The 14,506-nt window shown below is 36.3% G+C and overlaps 2 protein-coding genes across 5 annotated transcripts; one reads left to right on the top strand and one right to left on the bottom strand.

Annotated features, from left to right (window-relative positions):
- On the top strand, positions 3,063–7,884 carry LOC109712706 (serine carboxypeptidase-like). Its single transcript, XM_020236444.1, has 9 exons — positions 3,063–3,433; positions 4,476–4,644; positions 5,325–5,444; positions 5,597–5,725; positions 5,839–5,989; positions 6,235–6,323; positions 6,481–6,739; positions 7,129–7,262; positions 7,569–7,884. The coding sequence occupies exons 1-9, from the start codon at positions 3,063–3,065 to the stop codon at positions 7,695–7,697; spliced, it is 1,551 nt and encodes a 516-aa protein (XP_020092033.1). The 3' UTR covers positions 7,698–7,884.
- LOC109712708 lies at positions 8,333–14,286 on the bottom strand. 4 transcript variants are annotated; one of them, XM_020236447.1, is made up of 5 exons: positions 14,103–14,286; positions 13,873–13,994; positions 11,739–12,302; positions 11,481–11,625; positions 8,333–9,054 (listed from the first exon to the last, which is right to left on the bottom strand). In XM_020236447.1, the coding sequence occupies exons 2-5, from the start codon at positions 13,915–13,917 to the stop codon at positions 8,654–8,656; spliced, it is 1,155 nt and encodes a 384-aa protein (XP_020092036.1). In that variant the 5' UTR covers positions 13,918–13,994; positions 14,103–14,286; the 3' UTR covers positions 8,333–8,653. The 4 variants fall into 4 exon arrangements, with proteins under 4 accessions (XP_020092036.1, XP_020092034.1, XP_020092035.1 ...); XM_020236445.1 differs by having other exon boundaries at positions 13,873–14,004; XM_020236446.1 differs by having other exon boundaries at positions 13,873–14,046.

The raw sequence follows: 14,506 nt of genomic DNA on the forward strand, positions 1-14,506 counted from the left end.
GATCAAGTCTAGCAGAGCTTATCGTCGATTCAAAAGTCCAATCATCGATAACGACTTAGAAGCACAGAAACCTCCGTGCTTCTAATAGCACTAAAATCCTACTCTATATATATAGAGAGAGAGAGAGTCTAGCTAATTTACTATCAATAATACTACGTTCTTGGTACTATCGTGTTTTCTGTCATTAGATTAAATTATACTAGTCAACCAATTATCCGGTCAACCCTAGAGGATTACTATTATTTCTAATCGCACAATCTTTCATCCAACGGCTGAAATTCGATAGTACCAAATGCTTGATACTATTGATAGTATAGTAATATAATTCTATATATATATAGAGAGAGAGAGAGAAGAGGGGAGAGAGTAAAGATATCAACGGGTTGGATTCGGGGCGGATTTTTAAAAACCCGAACCCGACTCCAAACCCGAAACCCGAACCCGACGGATTTTAAAAATTCATATCCAAATCCGAACCAAACAAAAAATTTGAAACCCGAACCCGAACCCGAACCCAAAAATTTGAACCCGAAACAGTTATTTTTTTTTTCAATATTTCAAAATATATTATATTGAATCTAAAATTTTAAAATACAAATTCAAATATAACATCAAATTTATATATATATATATATATATATATATATATATATATATATATATATATATATATATATATNATATATATATATATATATATATATAATACAAAATAAATTTGGGTTCGGGTTCGGGTTCGGGCCGGGTACGGTCAAAATCCATATACGAATCCATATCCGTCGGATTTTTATTTTTGATATCCATATTCAAATCTATATTCATTTAGCATCGAATATATTCTTTTCATTCGGGTTTGGATTCGGATAAAATTTCGAATATCCATACTTATCGACATCCCTGGGAGAAAGAGTGACGTAACATAATGAAAACGGACGTAAGGCAAAGTATATACTCTTTAATAAATTTTCTCTTCCTTGGACGCAAACCGAAACCCCGAACACCCGGGCCGTGCAAGCATCCTCCTCCTCCTCCTCCTCGAAAGCGAAAGGATCGATCTGAGCCGTCCGATGCTCGCGACGCAATCGTGCCCGTCCGTTCTTCCGAGATCACTTCCAATTGTATCCAACGGTTGAAAATCTTGCATAATAATTACTATTTAGGATAATTATCTATATACCTTCCAAAACTTCAGAAACAACTTATTTATCTTTATTTTTTTTTCTTTGAAATATATCCCTCATATATTCTATTCTTATTCCAAAATACTCCTACAGTTACCAATAGTTAAGTTATCTTAGGTTAAATATGAGTTAAATATCTACTAGAGTTAAAAACAAATTAAAATGCCTCTTTTGCTCTTAATTTAAAGAGCAAATAAGAAATGTTGGTGATGGCAGAAGAGTATATTTGAAAAGACTAAAAATTAAAATATTTTTTGTACCCCTAATTTAAGGGCAAATAAAAAAAAGCCAGTAATGATAGAAAGATACATATAAAAAGACAAAATAATAATTATTATACAGATAATAATTATTGTAAACCGTTTATCAAGAGAATTTAACTCTAAAGGTATATTTAAAATAATTGGAACATAAAAGAGGTATTTTTAATATTAGTTTTCTANTTTTATAAGATCAGAGAATAAAGTTAAAATAGTATGCAGTAGGGATAAATTAAATTCATTTTTACCACAAGTAAATTTCGCCATCACAATCAAACCGCAACATATTACCTCTGTTTTCGATTCTTTTACTCTTCATCTAGTACGGGCCCACTTATATCTTAAGTACGGCGTAATTTTTCCCTACATTTGGTCCACCACGTCAGCAGTGGACCTCTCCCTGATCTTCCTCTATTATTGTATTTGGAGCACTGCTAAAGTTTCTCAATCCTATGTAAAGTAAAAAATTTGAATTGATTTATACACACAGTTTAAATAATAAGTACATGTAATCAAAACATGAACAATTCATGAACAATTCTCTATAAAATAATTCAATATATTTTTCTTTAATAAAAAATAGAAAAATTTTCTGAACTATGAACAATTTAGATTTAGCTATCCAATCTTTTAAAATTTTGATTTTATTACCTAATCTTCTACTTTGTTTGATTTGAATCAGTCAATGATATATCGATTTCAAAATTTGAATGCGTTGTTTATCTCTACATGTTTAATTAGTATAAATTTATTAAAATAAGTAGTTAGCTTAAACTTTAAACTCAAAGAATTATTGGCTAATTCAAATTAAATAAATTGAAAGATCAGATAGTAAAACCAAACTTTTAAAAAGTAAGATAACTGATTCAAAGAGATCTATAATTTAGATAAGTTATGTATGTTTTACACCTTCCATTCTAAAATTTACAAAAATTCAAATATAATAATAATAATAATAATAAGAGCTAGGCTGGAATATATTAATAGCACAAAGCTATTGATGCTATTGATTTTTTAGCCTTCGGATTGAGAAATTGGTGATTAGGATGATGTGAGACCCTAGGGTTGAGTGAGTGATTAGTTGAATAGTATAATCTAACAGGTAAAAATAATTAAATAGTTAAATCTAATGGTAAAAATCTCGATAGCACCAAATCCTTGATGCTATCGATAGTACTCCAGCCAGACTCATAATAATAATAATAATGTAATAAGTAGAGAATGATGATACTTGGATAAAAAAAAGATGTAGAATATATTGAATCAATAGAAAAAGTCTAAACTGCAACGATCATATTACTGATATGGTGAATCAAACCAATCAAATTGCTCTCCTGAAATTCACCCATCCCATCATGATTTTTAAAAAAATATTTTATTATAAATTTTTTCTCAAAAGAATAAATATGATTGGCTAGTATATACACATAGTAGACCTTTTCTTTTTCCTTTTTCTTTAAATTAAGCAGTGGTGATTCACGGCTGATGTGGTGGACCGAGTCCATCTAATAACTCTCTCCCCCCTCACTCCCTCTCTCTATAAATCTCCCTCCTCTTCCTCCTCCTCAGTCACTCCTCTCTCTCTCTCTCTCTCTCTCTCTCTCTCTCTCTCTCTAAAAACATGAGCTCTTTCTCTCTCCTCCCCCTCCTCTCCTTCCTCCTCCTCCTCCTCCTCCTAATCTCCTCGTCATCATCATCGCCATTACCGCTTATCCCCGAAGATCACCACCTTCTCCTCCCCGATGGCGCCATTAGCTTCCCCTCGGTCCACGCCAAGGAGCTCATCCGCGCCCTCAACCTCGTCCCCAAGGACGCCGTCGCCGGAGGAGGAGGCGGCGCCGCCCCCCGCGGCGGCGGAGGCGCGGCCGAGGAGAGGCTCTCGGAGCGGCGGATTAGGCTCCCCGGGATCGCCGGGGCCGGCGCCGGCGCCTCCGTCCCGGAGCTCGGCCACCACGCCGGGTATTATCGCCTCCCCCATACCTACGGCGCGAGGTATAATTTAATTTTAATTTTATGTGCTCTTTTTTTTGAAAAAAAAACAAAAAAGGATTGTTTGGAAAGTTTCCCTAGTGTTAAATATAAATATTAAAAATATTGTTTGTTTAATAGTTCAAATTTTTTAAAAGACATGATATTAAAATAATAAGTTCCGAGTTCAAAATTTGTAAAATTCCTAACATTATTAAATTTTTTTCATGTAACTTAAGCTCATAGCTCCCTTAATTTCATAGCCACAACCTGAGATTACAATATTTTTTTTAGAGATAAAATCTAATATACCATTTAAAACTCTAAAAATATATAATATACTCCATATTGACCAAAATGCACTCATTGATTTTCAAAAATTTCTTTAAATTTCTCTAAACTCCTATGATTTACTAATGGAGATTGGGGTTTAAAAGAGTATTTTAATAATTTTAGAATAAATTTGAAAATTTTGAATAGTAGCCTAGGGGTAAATAAGCAAAATCCTTTTTTCAACAGTGCTGCTACGAGTGCCCTATGAAGTACCCTATAATATTGTTCATGAGGTGGCAATATATTATTATTAAACTCTAAAATGCTATGATTAAACCCTAAACATTATGATTAAATCTTAAACTCCATAATTAATTACTAAACCCTTAACCTTAAATTCTTATATATGTAGGATGCAAACACATCAAACACATTCTTGAGTGCATGTCAGTTGGGGGCCCAAAGCATTTCTTTTTTTTCATATGTAAAAGTTTAGAAGCTGAAGTGTTTAAGTTAAAACCATTATATACTTAATTGCTATAGGGGATAGAAGAAGGAACATCCATATATTTTACACTTTTTATAACCGAATATAAAGATTCGGCATCTAGTTGCGGCCCAATTTTCGTGAGGATAGGTGGCAGATCATCTGAGCTTCATTCCCATGAACAGGACCAATGTTTCTATTCTTACTAAACTTAATTCACGGCTGAATTATAGCACCCCGTAAAGTGAGGCATTACTGTTTCATGCTCTAATTGTTGATGGAGGCTTGTGTTTGTGTTCTTTGTAGAATGTTCTACTTCTTCTTTGAGTCAAGGAACAGCAAGGAGGACCCTGTGGTTATCTGGCTCACAGGAGGGCCAGGTTGTAGCAGCGAATTGGCCGTCTTCTATGAGAACGGACCCTTCAGCATAGCTAACAACTTGTCCCTCGTGTTGAACAACTATGGTTGGGATAAGGTATTACAATTGCGCCGTGTTTTGTGAGTTCAATACTTTCAAGGATTGTTGTGCCAATCAGTAAGGTCTGGCATGAGCGGCTACTGTGTCGCTCGTACTGATAAGCCTGTGTTAACTGTGCTGACATATAAAATAAGGTGTGCGCCGAGAAGTACTGATGTGTCATGCTGTATTGTACCAATAGCACACTTGCATGTTAGATTTGTCATCATGGTCTTGTTATTTAAGAAAGGTTTTTTTTTTTTTATGTATATATGCTTGTTTCTATTGTTTAGGTTCACGATTTTGATTAATGATTTTTCATATTTGTGGCATTAATATTTAATACTAAATATTATATCATGTCATGGATTTCATATCTATTTAGTTCAGCTTCTGACGTAGCTTCTCTACTCTAATAATAATAATAAGGCATGGAGCTAAAACAACGTGGTAGAGAAGCTTCTAGCAGGCCCTTCATTGGATATGGATTTGTTGATTTTGAATTACTATTATTATTATTATTATGATTTTAATTACTTTGTCTAGAGAAGCTCTAACAGCTTATGTTCTCTATGTCCACCTTTTTCGCTATGTGTTAAGCTTGTTGTTTAATTGGTAGGACTCAGTTATTAACCTTGCATGCAACCGATAAAACAAAAAATATTGCTTAATTTTAATTAATTTGACAATTACTGCAGATTTCGAATCTAATTTACGTCGATCAACCAACCGGGACCGGTTTCAGCTACAGCTCGGATGCTCGCGACACTCGTCATGACGAACAAGGGGTCAGCAATGACCTGTATGATTTTCTACAGGTGATTCTCTGTTATTTTTTATGCTCCATTTCATTTTTTTTCTCATATGTTTGGTGGAAAAAAAATTTAAATTTGTGAGTTCTATCATGCTGTAAAATTTTAATATAGAGCCTCTGACTGAATCCTGATAATCTCAAGAATTTTTCACTAAGCACCCGGAATTCGTGAAGAACGACTTTTACATTACCGGAGAATCGTATGCTGGGCACTACATTCCTGCTCTCGCGAGCCGAATCCACCAGGGAAACAAAGCTAATGAGGGTATTCACATAAATTTGAAGGTATGATCTTCATTCCTTTTTCATTTAAAGCTTGTGCTTTCATTTAAATTCACCAGGGATATACCTGTGAAAGACGATAAATTGAATTATTTCTTTCGGAAATGGTACTATAGGGCTTTGCAATCGGCAATGGGCTCACTGATCCAGAGATTCAGTATAAAGCCTACACAGATTACGCATTGGAGATGAATTTGATTCAACAATCTGATTACAAAAGAATCAACAAGCTTTATCCGGCGTGCGAGCTCGCAATAAAGCTTTGTGGTAACTCCTATTTCTGTTCTTGTTCACTTTTCTTAGTTGACCTAGATTTTTATTGTACTTGATAATGATCTGCACTTGCTGTATTTTCTGAATTTTGTTTCCACTGTTGCAACAAATGTAGAGTGTCAATTAGTTTAGATGTTTCAAACATATTTGCACTCATCTTTGTATCTCGAAATTATCCGATTTAAATATCAGGGAACCTATTTTAGCTTAAAAGTTTTCGATTACCAATGATGTTCCAGGTACTTCAGGAACAACATCTTGTTTGGAATCCTACATGGTCTGCTCTTCTATTTTCAATTCAATAATGAACCTCGTCGGAGATACCAATGTAAGCAAACTTATCTTCATCTTTTCTTCTAAAATTGAGGCTTTTAAACATAAATCGCTGTAAAATCCTCATTTTACATATTTATAACCACAAATCCTCAATTGTTCGGTTTGCAGATTTTACTATAAATTTACATCTTGAACTTGAATCTCTGCAGTACTATGACATTAGGAAGCAATGCGAAGGGAGTCTTTGCTACGACTTCTCGAACATGGAGAGTTTCCTAAAGCAGAAATCAGTAAGAGAAGCACTTGGAGTGGGGGACATAGAATTTGTTTCCTGTAGCCCTACAGTGCACCAAGACATGCTCCAAGATTGGATGAGGAACCTGGAAGTCGGCATTCCAGCACTTCTCGAGGACGGAATCAAGCTGCTTGTGTATGCTGGGGAGTATGATCTCATCTGTAACTGGCTTGGTAAGACTTTTTTAACTATATTTATTGTTCATTAACTTTTTTTTGTACATCGGTTGAGATTTACATGTAAGGTTAAATTATGAATTTGATCCCTGAAAGTTTGACCTGAATATCAATCTTGTCCTTCATAATGTGCTCATTGCAATATTTTTCTTGCTGAAGTTTGTTTTGTATAACAAATTAACAATTGAGTCCTCTAGTTAGTTCGCTGTTTAAATATGTGCCACAACAAAACCATCATTTGAAACTCTGAGAATAAAAGTGAAACCCAGGACAAACTTTAGGGACTAAATTCATCAACTAACCCTATATTTAAACATCATGTCTAAAAAACTCTTTAAACTGTTTGACATTTCACATTTGCATTACAATTGTTTATGTCTGAACAGGGAACTCTAGATGGGTACACTCCATGGAATGGTCTGGTCAAAAGGACTTTGTTTCAGCACCTGAATCTACATTTAGAGTAGATGGCCTAAAAGCAGGGCTATTCAAAAATCATGGGCCTCTCAGTTTCCTTAAGGTACTCGATACGTTTCCATCAAATTCTTTTTATGGAGCACTTTGTTTGCATTCTCTGAAATTCAACAATAACTGGAAAAGCCCATGGAAGTTAATATTATACCTATGAGTTTCACCCTAGCTTATAGTCTTTGTTTCACAAGCAAGCATTCAAGCTAAATCATGTACATATATATATGAATGATATGAAAGATGTACTACATCTGGAGATGACAACGAATATGGAAAAAAGAAGTTCCAAATCACGGCCGATTCCTTCTAAAACCGTACGTATAATGATTCGGTAAATTCTTCGTTTGCGTCGCAGGTCTTCGACGCGGGTCACATGGTTCCAATGGACCAGCCCAAGGCTTCACTGGAAATGTTGAGGAGGTGGATGCATGGGAACCTTGCTGAACCTTGCTCTCAATTGCCAGGCTTCGACGCGGTGATGTGACAAGTATAATCAAACTCTCTAGCTGTTACTCTACATGTCATTGATACAAGATGTTGCCAAAGATTAATGATAAGTTTAATTTTTCTTTATTAAACTTCGATTTTTAATATTTGAGTTGATATATGTCCACAACAATCTCCCTTTGTACTTCAAAGCAATGAAATGTGTGTACGCCATTCATTTAACATACTAGAGGCCACAAAGTTGATTGAATCCAACAAATTCTGCATGATGATAATTACCCATTCGATGCAGCAACAAATAATCCAATGATAACATGTTGTGGCTGTAATTCATGAATTTAACTTTTTGACAGAAGTAAAATCTTAATCATTACAGACATCTTTTCATACTCTCCAGCGACCAATTGACACAACACATAACTCTTGGGTAAACAGATCAAGATATTCATGCTTCCAAACAGATGCAAATATACTCTCCGAAGCAAAATGTTCATGAACGTAGTATTCCAGCAACAGATTTTTGCCATATTATCCTATTTTGATACCTGTGAACTTAATAAAAGCCTTGCAACTTTTCTATAAAGAGGTAGCAGCCAAATATACGGAAACAATTTACACCCAAGTTCAGTCAATGAAGAAATCATGCAACCTAAGGTTCAGTTTGTTGTCAACTTAAAAAGGTCGACGGCACATCTGCATTCATCAATCAAACATTTAAACAAATATCCACCCTCTAGTAATCATCATTCAACCAAAGACTTCGCCTAACGTCGTCATGACAGCAGGATCATAAAGTCATAAAGCCCACAATTTAAAAAACCAAAACAAACAACAATAACAACAAGGTCGAGTTCATCCCGCAACACTAATTACAAAATATTTAGTAATTTACATAACTACGGCCACATATCAGTTATAATGAAGCAAAATGTTATATAGCTTAAAACCACCTAATGCTGATGAAGTCGAACGCTGTCATATATAGATGCCCACTTACCTGCTGTAAATCCAGGTGCGTAGCTTACAACTAAAAATCAAAATCACCGCTGACAGGAAGAACAGACAAAACCCACCACGAAGCACCAACGACATTGCGCCATGTTGTATCTTTTTGATTGGCTCCAGGGCAGTAGTTCTTTTAGGTATATTACTCACCATACTGCTGGAGAGTGCAGATCCATTTTCTTTGTTCTTCTGCAAGGAATAGCAGTAATCGCCAATTTGGATCATATCAGCTGTGATACGGATGGAGCCCGTGGAGTGGGCTTCCAAGATTGGCCCAATAGATTTTCCCAGCATGGGAGGAAATTCTGCAGCAAAGGCAGGGGGCGCGGATATTGACTCCAAAATTTTCGCAAGTTGTTTTCCAATAGGTTTTTTACTAGCATCATTCCCTGCAGCAAAGAAAGTAAGACAGCCTTAGATTTAAAATATAGACATGGAAACTTGCATGAGTAACTTTCAGTAATAGCTGATCATCTTCATGATTAACTAAAGAGTGTCTCATTATCTAGATGATATACCAATTACGTACGAGATACTATACACACACCCCCTGTAAAATTATCTATTTACATGTATCTCCCTACAAATATGAATTTCATATAGGCTAAATTACAGAAAACCCCCTTGTAATAACCCGTTTTTTCACTTTCCCTCCCTGACATTTAAAAACCTACACTTTGCCCCCATGTAAAATAAAAAATGTGCACTTCACCCTCTACCGTTAGGGTTCCGTTAAAATATATTTTTATGCCGAAAATACCCCTCTGCCATCCCCCTGTTGCTTCGGCTCCCTCCGGCTAGCCACCTCGCCGCCGCCTCGCCGCCTAGCCGCCTCGCCGTCCTCCACTGCCTCGCCCTCACCCACATCCCCTTCGCCGTCTTCCGCCGCCTCGCCTTCGCCTTCTTTGGCCTTCTCCTACTGTCGCCCACCTCGGTTTTCTCCTACTGTCGCCGAAATCGAGGGCGGCGAGGGTGCAGGAGGAGAAGGGGAGCAGGTGGAGAAGGAAATGGAGAGAAATTGCGGCCGATTGAGATGGGAATCGCTGCCGAACGAAGGGACGGCTGAGGAAGATGGGGAAGAAGACGACAATGGCAAGGGGCAAAATGGTCATTTTACACACCGTAACCCCCCTGTGAACATTTTTCATTTTACAGGAAGGCAAAGTGTAGGTTTTTAAATGTCAGGGGGGGAAAGTAAAAAAGCGGGTTATTACAGAGGAGTTTTCTGTAATTTAGCCTTTCATATATTCCCTTCAAAACTTAATTTCTTGCACATGTACGATCGTACTTACAATAATGTCATTCTCTAAAAAATTTTGACACTTCCATCCATGAATTGAATGATTCCCCAACATAAAATAACATTTTTGCAGATCTCATGCGATATATATTCATACATACATACATACATACATACGACGTCCTAAAAATAGATGATCGGATCCTTCAATTTAAGATTGGAGTTATTGATCTTTATTTAGGTAGTGAATAGAATTTTCTATCAAAAATTCAACCTATTCCAATTCTGTTACACCGTTAAACTAGTAAGTATCTCATACCGGCCGTTAAAAATTATCAATTTTGTGACCTTTTGATCATAAGATAAATGATGTCGAAAAATTATGAAATTTGATTTCTAGAAATTTTAAATGCTCTAAATAATGTTTAATAGTATGGACCGTCGATTCGGAAGCTCTATCATCGAAAACGACTTATGAGTACGAGGGCGATCGTACTCATAAAAGTACAGTAGCCGGACTCAGTATATATATATATATATATATATATATATATATATGTGTGTGTGTGTGTGTGTGTGTGTGTGTGTGTGTGTGAGAGCTACTATGCTATCGAAAGCATAAGAGGGTTGGTGCTTCCGATTTTTTAGCCCTTGGATGCATATAAAAGATTATATATATATATGCTAAAGTAGATGCATATAAAAGATTATATATATATATGCATGTAAACTAGAAGGATGCATGTAAATATAATGCATAGAATGAAATGCATGTTGATGACATATTCATGTAGAAATGAATGTGAATGTATGTAATAACATAGGATGTGAAATGTTGTTGATACCTTCCTTATGCAATCTGCTTGTTGAATACTGTTCCTGGTTGGAACCACTGTATTGTATTGATTGCGATGCCTTGAATGTACATGGGAGACTCTGTCCGTAGTACAGGGGAAACTCTGTCCATTCGGCGCTGTCGGCGCCGCAACCTCGGCCAAATAGGCGGGTGGTCGCGGGCTGTGACAGAAGATGGTATATATATATATATGTATGTATGTATGTATGTATGTATATAGTGTGTCTGTCTGTCTGTCTGTCTGTCTGTGTCTGTGTCTGTGTGTGTGTGTCTGTGTGTGTCTGTCTGTCTGTCTGTGTATGTGTGTCTGTGTCTGTGTGTCTGTGTGTCTGTGTGCATGTATGTGTGTGTGTGTGTGTGTGTCTGTGTGCATGTATGTGTGTGTGTGTGTCTGTCTGTGTGTGTGTGTGTCTGTCTGTCTGTATGTGTCTGTATGTCTGTATGTCTGTATGTATGTATGTCTGTATGTCTGTATGTCTGTATGTATGTATGTTTGTATGTCTGTATGTATGTATGTATGTAAAGTCTTAAACCTGCTACATTCACCAATTAAAATAAGACAGGCCAAGATTCTAAAATTTCAGAAGGATGGGTAATGATAGGACTAATCGTGTCATCAAAGTGGACTCATTAGCAGTAGATGAAGTATGACACAATTGATTCGACGTGAAGTCTTTTAGAAATGTTTTGGCTTCAGAAGGAAGAAAAAAGAAACTCACCTCTCGCATTATTGAAATCTACATTTTCACTGCCCATATGATTATTGACCTCTGGTACCCTTGCAGACGATGATTCACCACATAGAGTATGTGGCTCCAAGGCCTCTGGAGTGGCATTACGAGAAGTAACATCAACACCATCAACCTGTAAAGAAACTAACATATATCAGATGATTTCCAAATAAGAGTAAATCTTAATGGTTTGTCGCTTATCCGGAAAATACAGCAAAAATGTCTGTGATTTAGATGTAACCATACCTCCTGAGTAAAGTTGGACTTCTTCTTAGAACTAACATTGTCACGGTGTGAATTCTCATCGGCTTCATTGAAGTATGCCGTTAAGTCATCTTCCACATTACCCCTAGATAAACTAGCAATTGGTGAGTAGAGAAGGTCATTCAATTCTAGGTAATCATCCTCTTCCATAGCAGTGTCATCACCAGGTTCATCATAAAACACTACATTGCGCTGAGCGGATTCACCAGAATAACTGCCCCCAGAATTATCCGGAATTGATAAAAGTTCTGGCTCATCAAAATTAAGGAGTCCCCTCAAGTTGCTTCCTCCGTCTAGTCCATTCACAGTGTCGGCAAAATCATTCAATTCTATATATGCATCATTCTGGCTAGGACTACGCGGCGAGTACACAAGACTAGGGTTTCCTCCAGGTTCATTAATAAGATCTATCATGTCATCATCAATCAAATATGGGTATTTCAATATGTCCTCCAGTGAAATCCCAGGATCTTCTGGATAGGCATCATTCTCTGGCACATTAAGGCTCAGTGTCAAAGTCTCGAGTTGGTTTGCTGACTCCTGGTTCTGAAAGTAGTAAATACAATAAATAAAGTGAGAATAATTTTCAATAAAAGGTTTAGTTAATTCAGAAAACAATTAAAAGAAATAGCTGTATATACTCCCAAAAAAAAAGAAAAAAAANAAAAAAAAAAAAAAAAAAAAAAAAAAAAAAAACTTTCACTAGGAAGTGGCACGATAACTAATAAGTGAATATTCATATTAATGTTTTGACCATGTAAAAGATCAAATGTTATGATAAGTAAAATAGAAATAAGAGAACGTCTTGTAAATAAGTTTAGCATATGCGAAACAGCACTGCATTCCTAATTTCTACTCACACAAGTTGAGATAGCTCCACAATAATCCGGCCACACATTTTGACAACCAAAATTAACTACAACCTAAGAGGACCAGAGTCATTAAAAGGGAAACCTCCAACCTGAACCGATCAACCATCTTGAAATAGCCCATAAAGATCTGCCAAGTAAACCTATTTCAATGGGTTGGTCCAGGAAGCTTGCCGAAGACCAAGTTTTTTGAATGAAACTGTAAAGTGTCACTACAGAAAAAACAATTTCAATATTAATTTTAAGAAACAGGCAAAGGGTTCGAGAAAAAGCAAGGGTGCTCTATCAAAGCATCAAACTTCTTTCCTCTGATATGTGTGTTATCTTTATCTCCATACTAAGATGGGCTAGGTTTGGCTAACTAGCCAGCAAAAACACCAACAAGCTGACCAAAATTTGCCTCAGTCCAAACGGATCCACTAAATCCTGCTGAAAACTATAGCGGATTTGGACGTATGAATATCTTGTTCTGAGCATATCTCTTTTGTTTACTCGAGAAGCATAATAATTGATTGATAGGAAGTATGAAAAGATGAAAAGAATTGCACAAGGTAATGTTTTTGGAGACCAGAATATATATAAATATATATATGAAAGAAGAAAATGACGAATACAATATGAATAACTACACATAAAGGAAAATTGCCTTATAACAAAAGAGTAGGGATCCAATTACATTTGTGTAAGTTACACAAGTTTTGACACAAGTGTAAATTCAAATCTGGAAGATCCAAAATTAAGATCTAAGCAATTAAATGCAATCAAGAATATTTGAAATGCATATTTATTAGGTTTCACAAGTTTTGAAAATTGACTCTGTATCGATCAAGTGATGTTAAAATCAATGATCCAAAATTTTCAAGAAAGGACAATACTGAAAGCTCAATATATAGGTTTTTAAAAATTCAAATTTTTGCATGTAATTTGTAAAACAGTTTCAAAGGTTTAGATCTTCATTTTGAAACTTATATGATTGAATTTTAGCTTGTGTAAGAAGTGTGTAACTTAAAAGTGTGTAATTTGAACCTTCGCCATAACAAAATGTTCCCAAATCCAATATCAATAAACTCCACAAACTATACCCTGTATTTTCCATGCGTCATAAACTAGCCTATAATCTTATACAACTACAATAGAAAGATTAAACTAAAACAAGCTAGAACTAAGCAAAAACATCAAATAAACAATACAAAATTTCGGTTAATGAACCTACAAATCAAAACAACAGCAGAGATTGGAATTTATACCTCTAATAAGTCGTTCAATTCCAAGTACTCCTCTGCCTCCTCCATGTCATCAAACTCATCACCACCACTCTCCGCACAGATGTCCCCACACAGCTCACGAATCCTCTCCACCCCACAAAACCCTAATCAACACTAGCACCAGCCGAAATCCCCAAAATAATCGCGTCTTTAACCCTAATTTCCAAGATTAGACAAGAAAACCCCATTAAATCGACGGCAATTTTCCTTACCTGTTGCGCGCTCTCGAGCTGGCGCTCCCCCATGATCGCAGTTCGTTCTTGATCCCTCACATGATTAGGGGACTTGATTGAGGAGGCGAAGGGGACGAGGGTTTCAACGGAGAGGGCGAGGCGAAGGAGAAGAAGAAGAGGAGATTTTGGGGGAAAAAAGAGCGAGAGAGAGAGAGAGAGAGAGAAAGAGAGAGAGAGAGAGGATGAGGTTTTTATAGTGCTTGTTCGTGATCGTGATTTTTCGATTATTTTTATTTAAATTTAAATAAAAATACGAGCGAGTGCAGTAAAAGAGTACGTGCAGTGGCACTTTTACGCGGACTCGGCAGCGATATTCTCCGGACGTTAACTGCGACGCCGACTTCTACTTTTGGCTACGTGGTCACTTGTGGAGAGAGAACACC

Source organism: Ananas comosus, linkage group 7 (assembly GCF_001540865.1).
Source record: "Ananas comosus cultivar F153 linkage group 7, ASM154086v1, whole genome shotgun sequence".
Taxonomy (NCBI): domain Eukaryota; kingdom Viridiplantae; phylum Streptophyta; class Magnoliopsida; order Poales; family Bromeliaceae; genus Ananas; species Ananas comosus.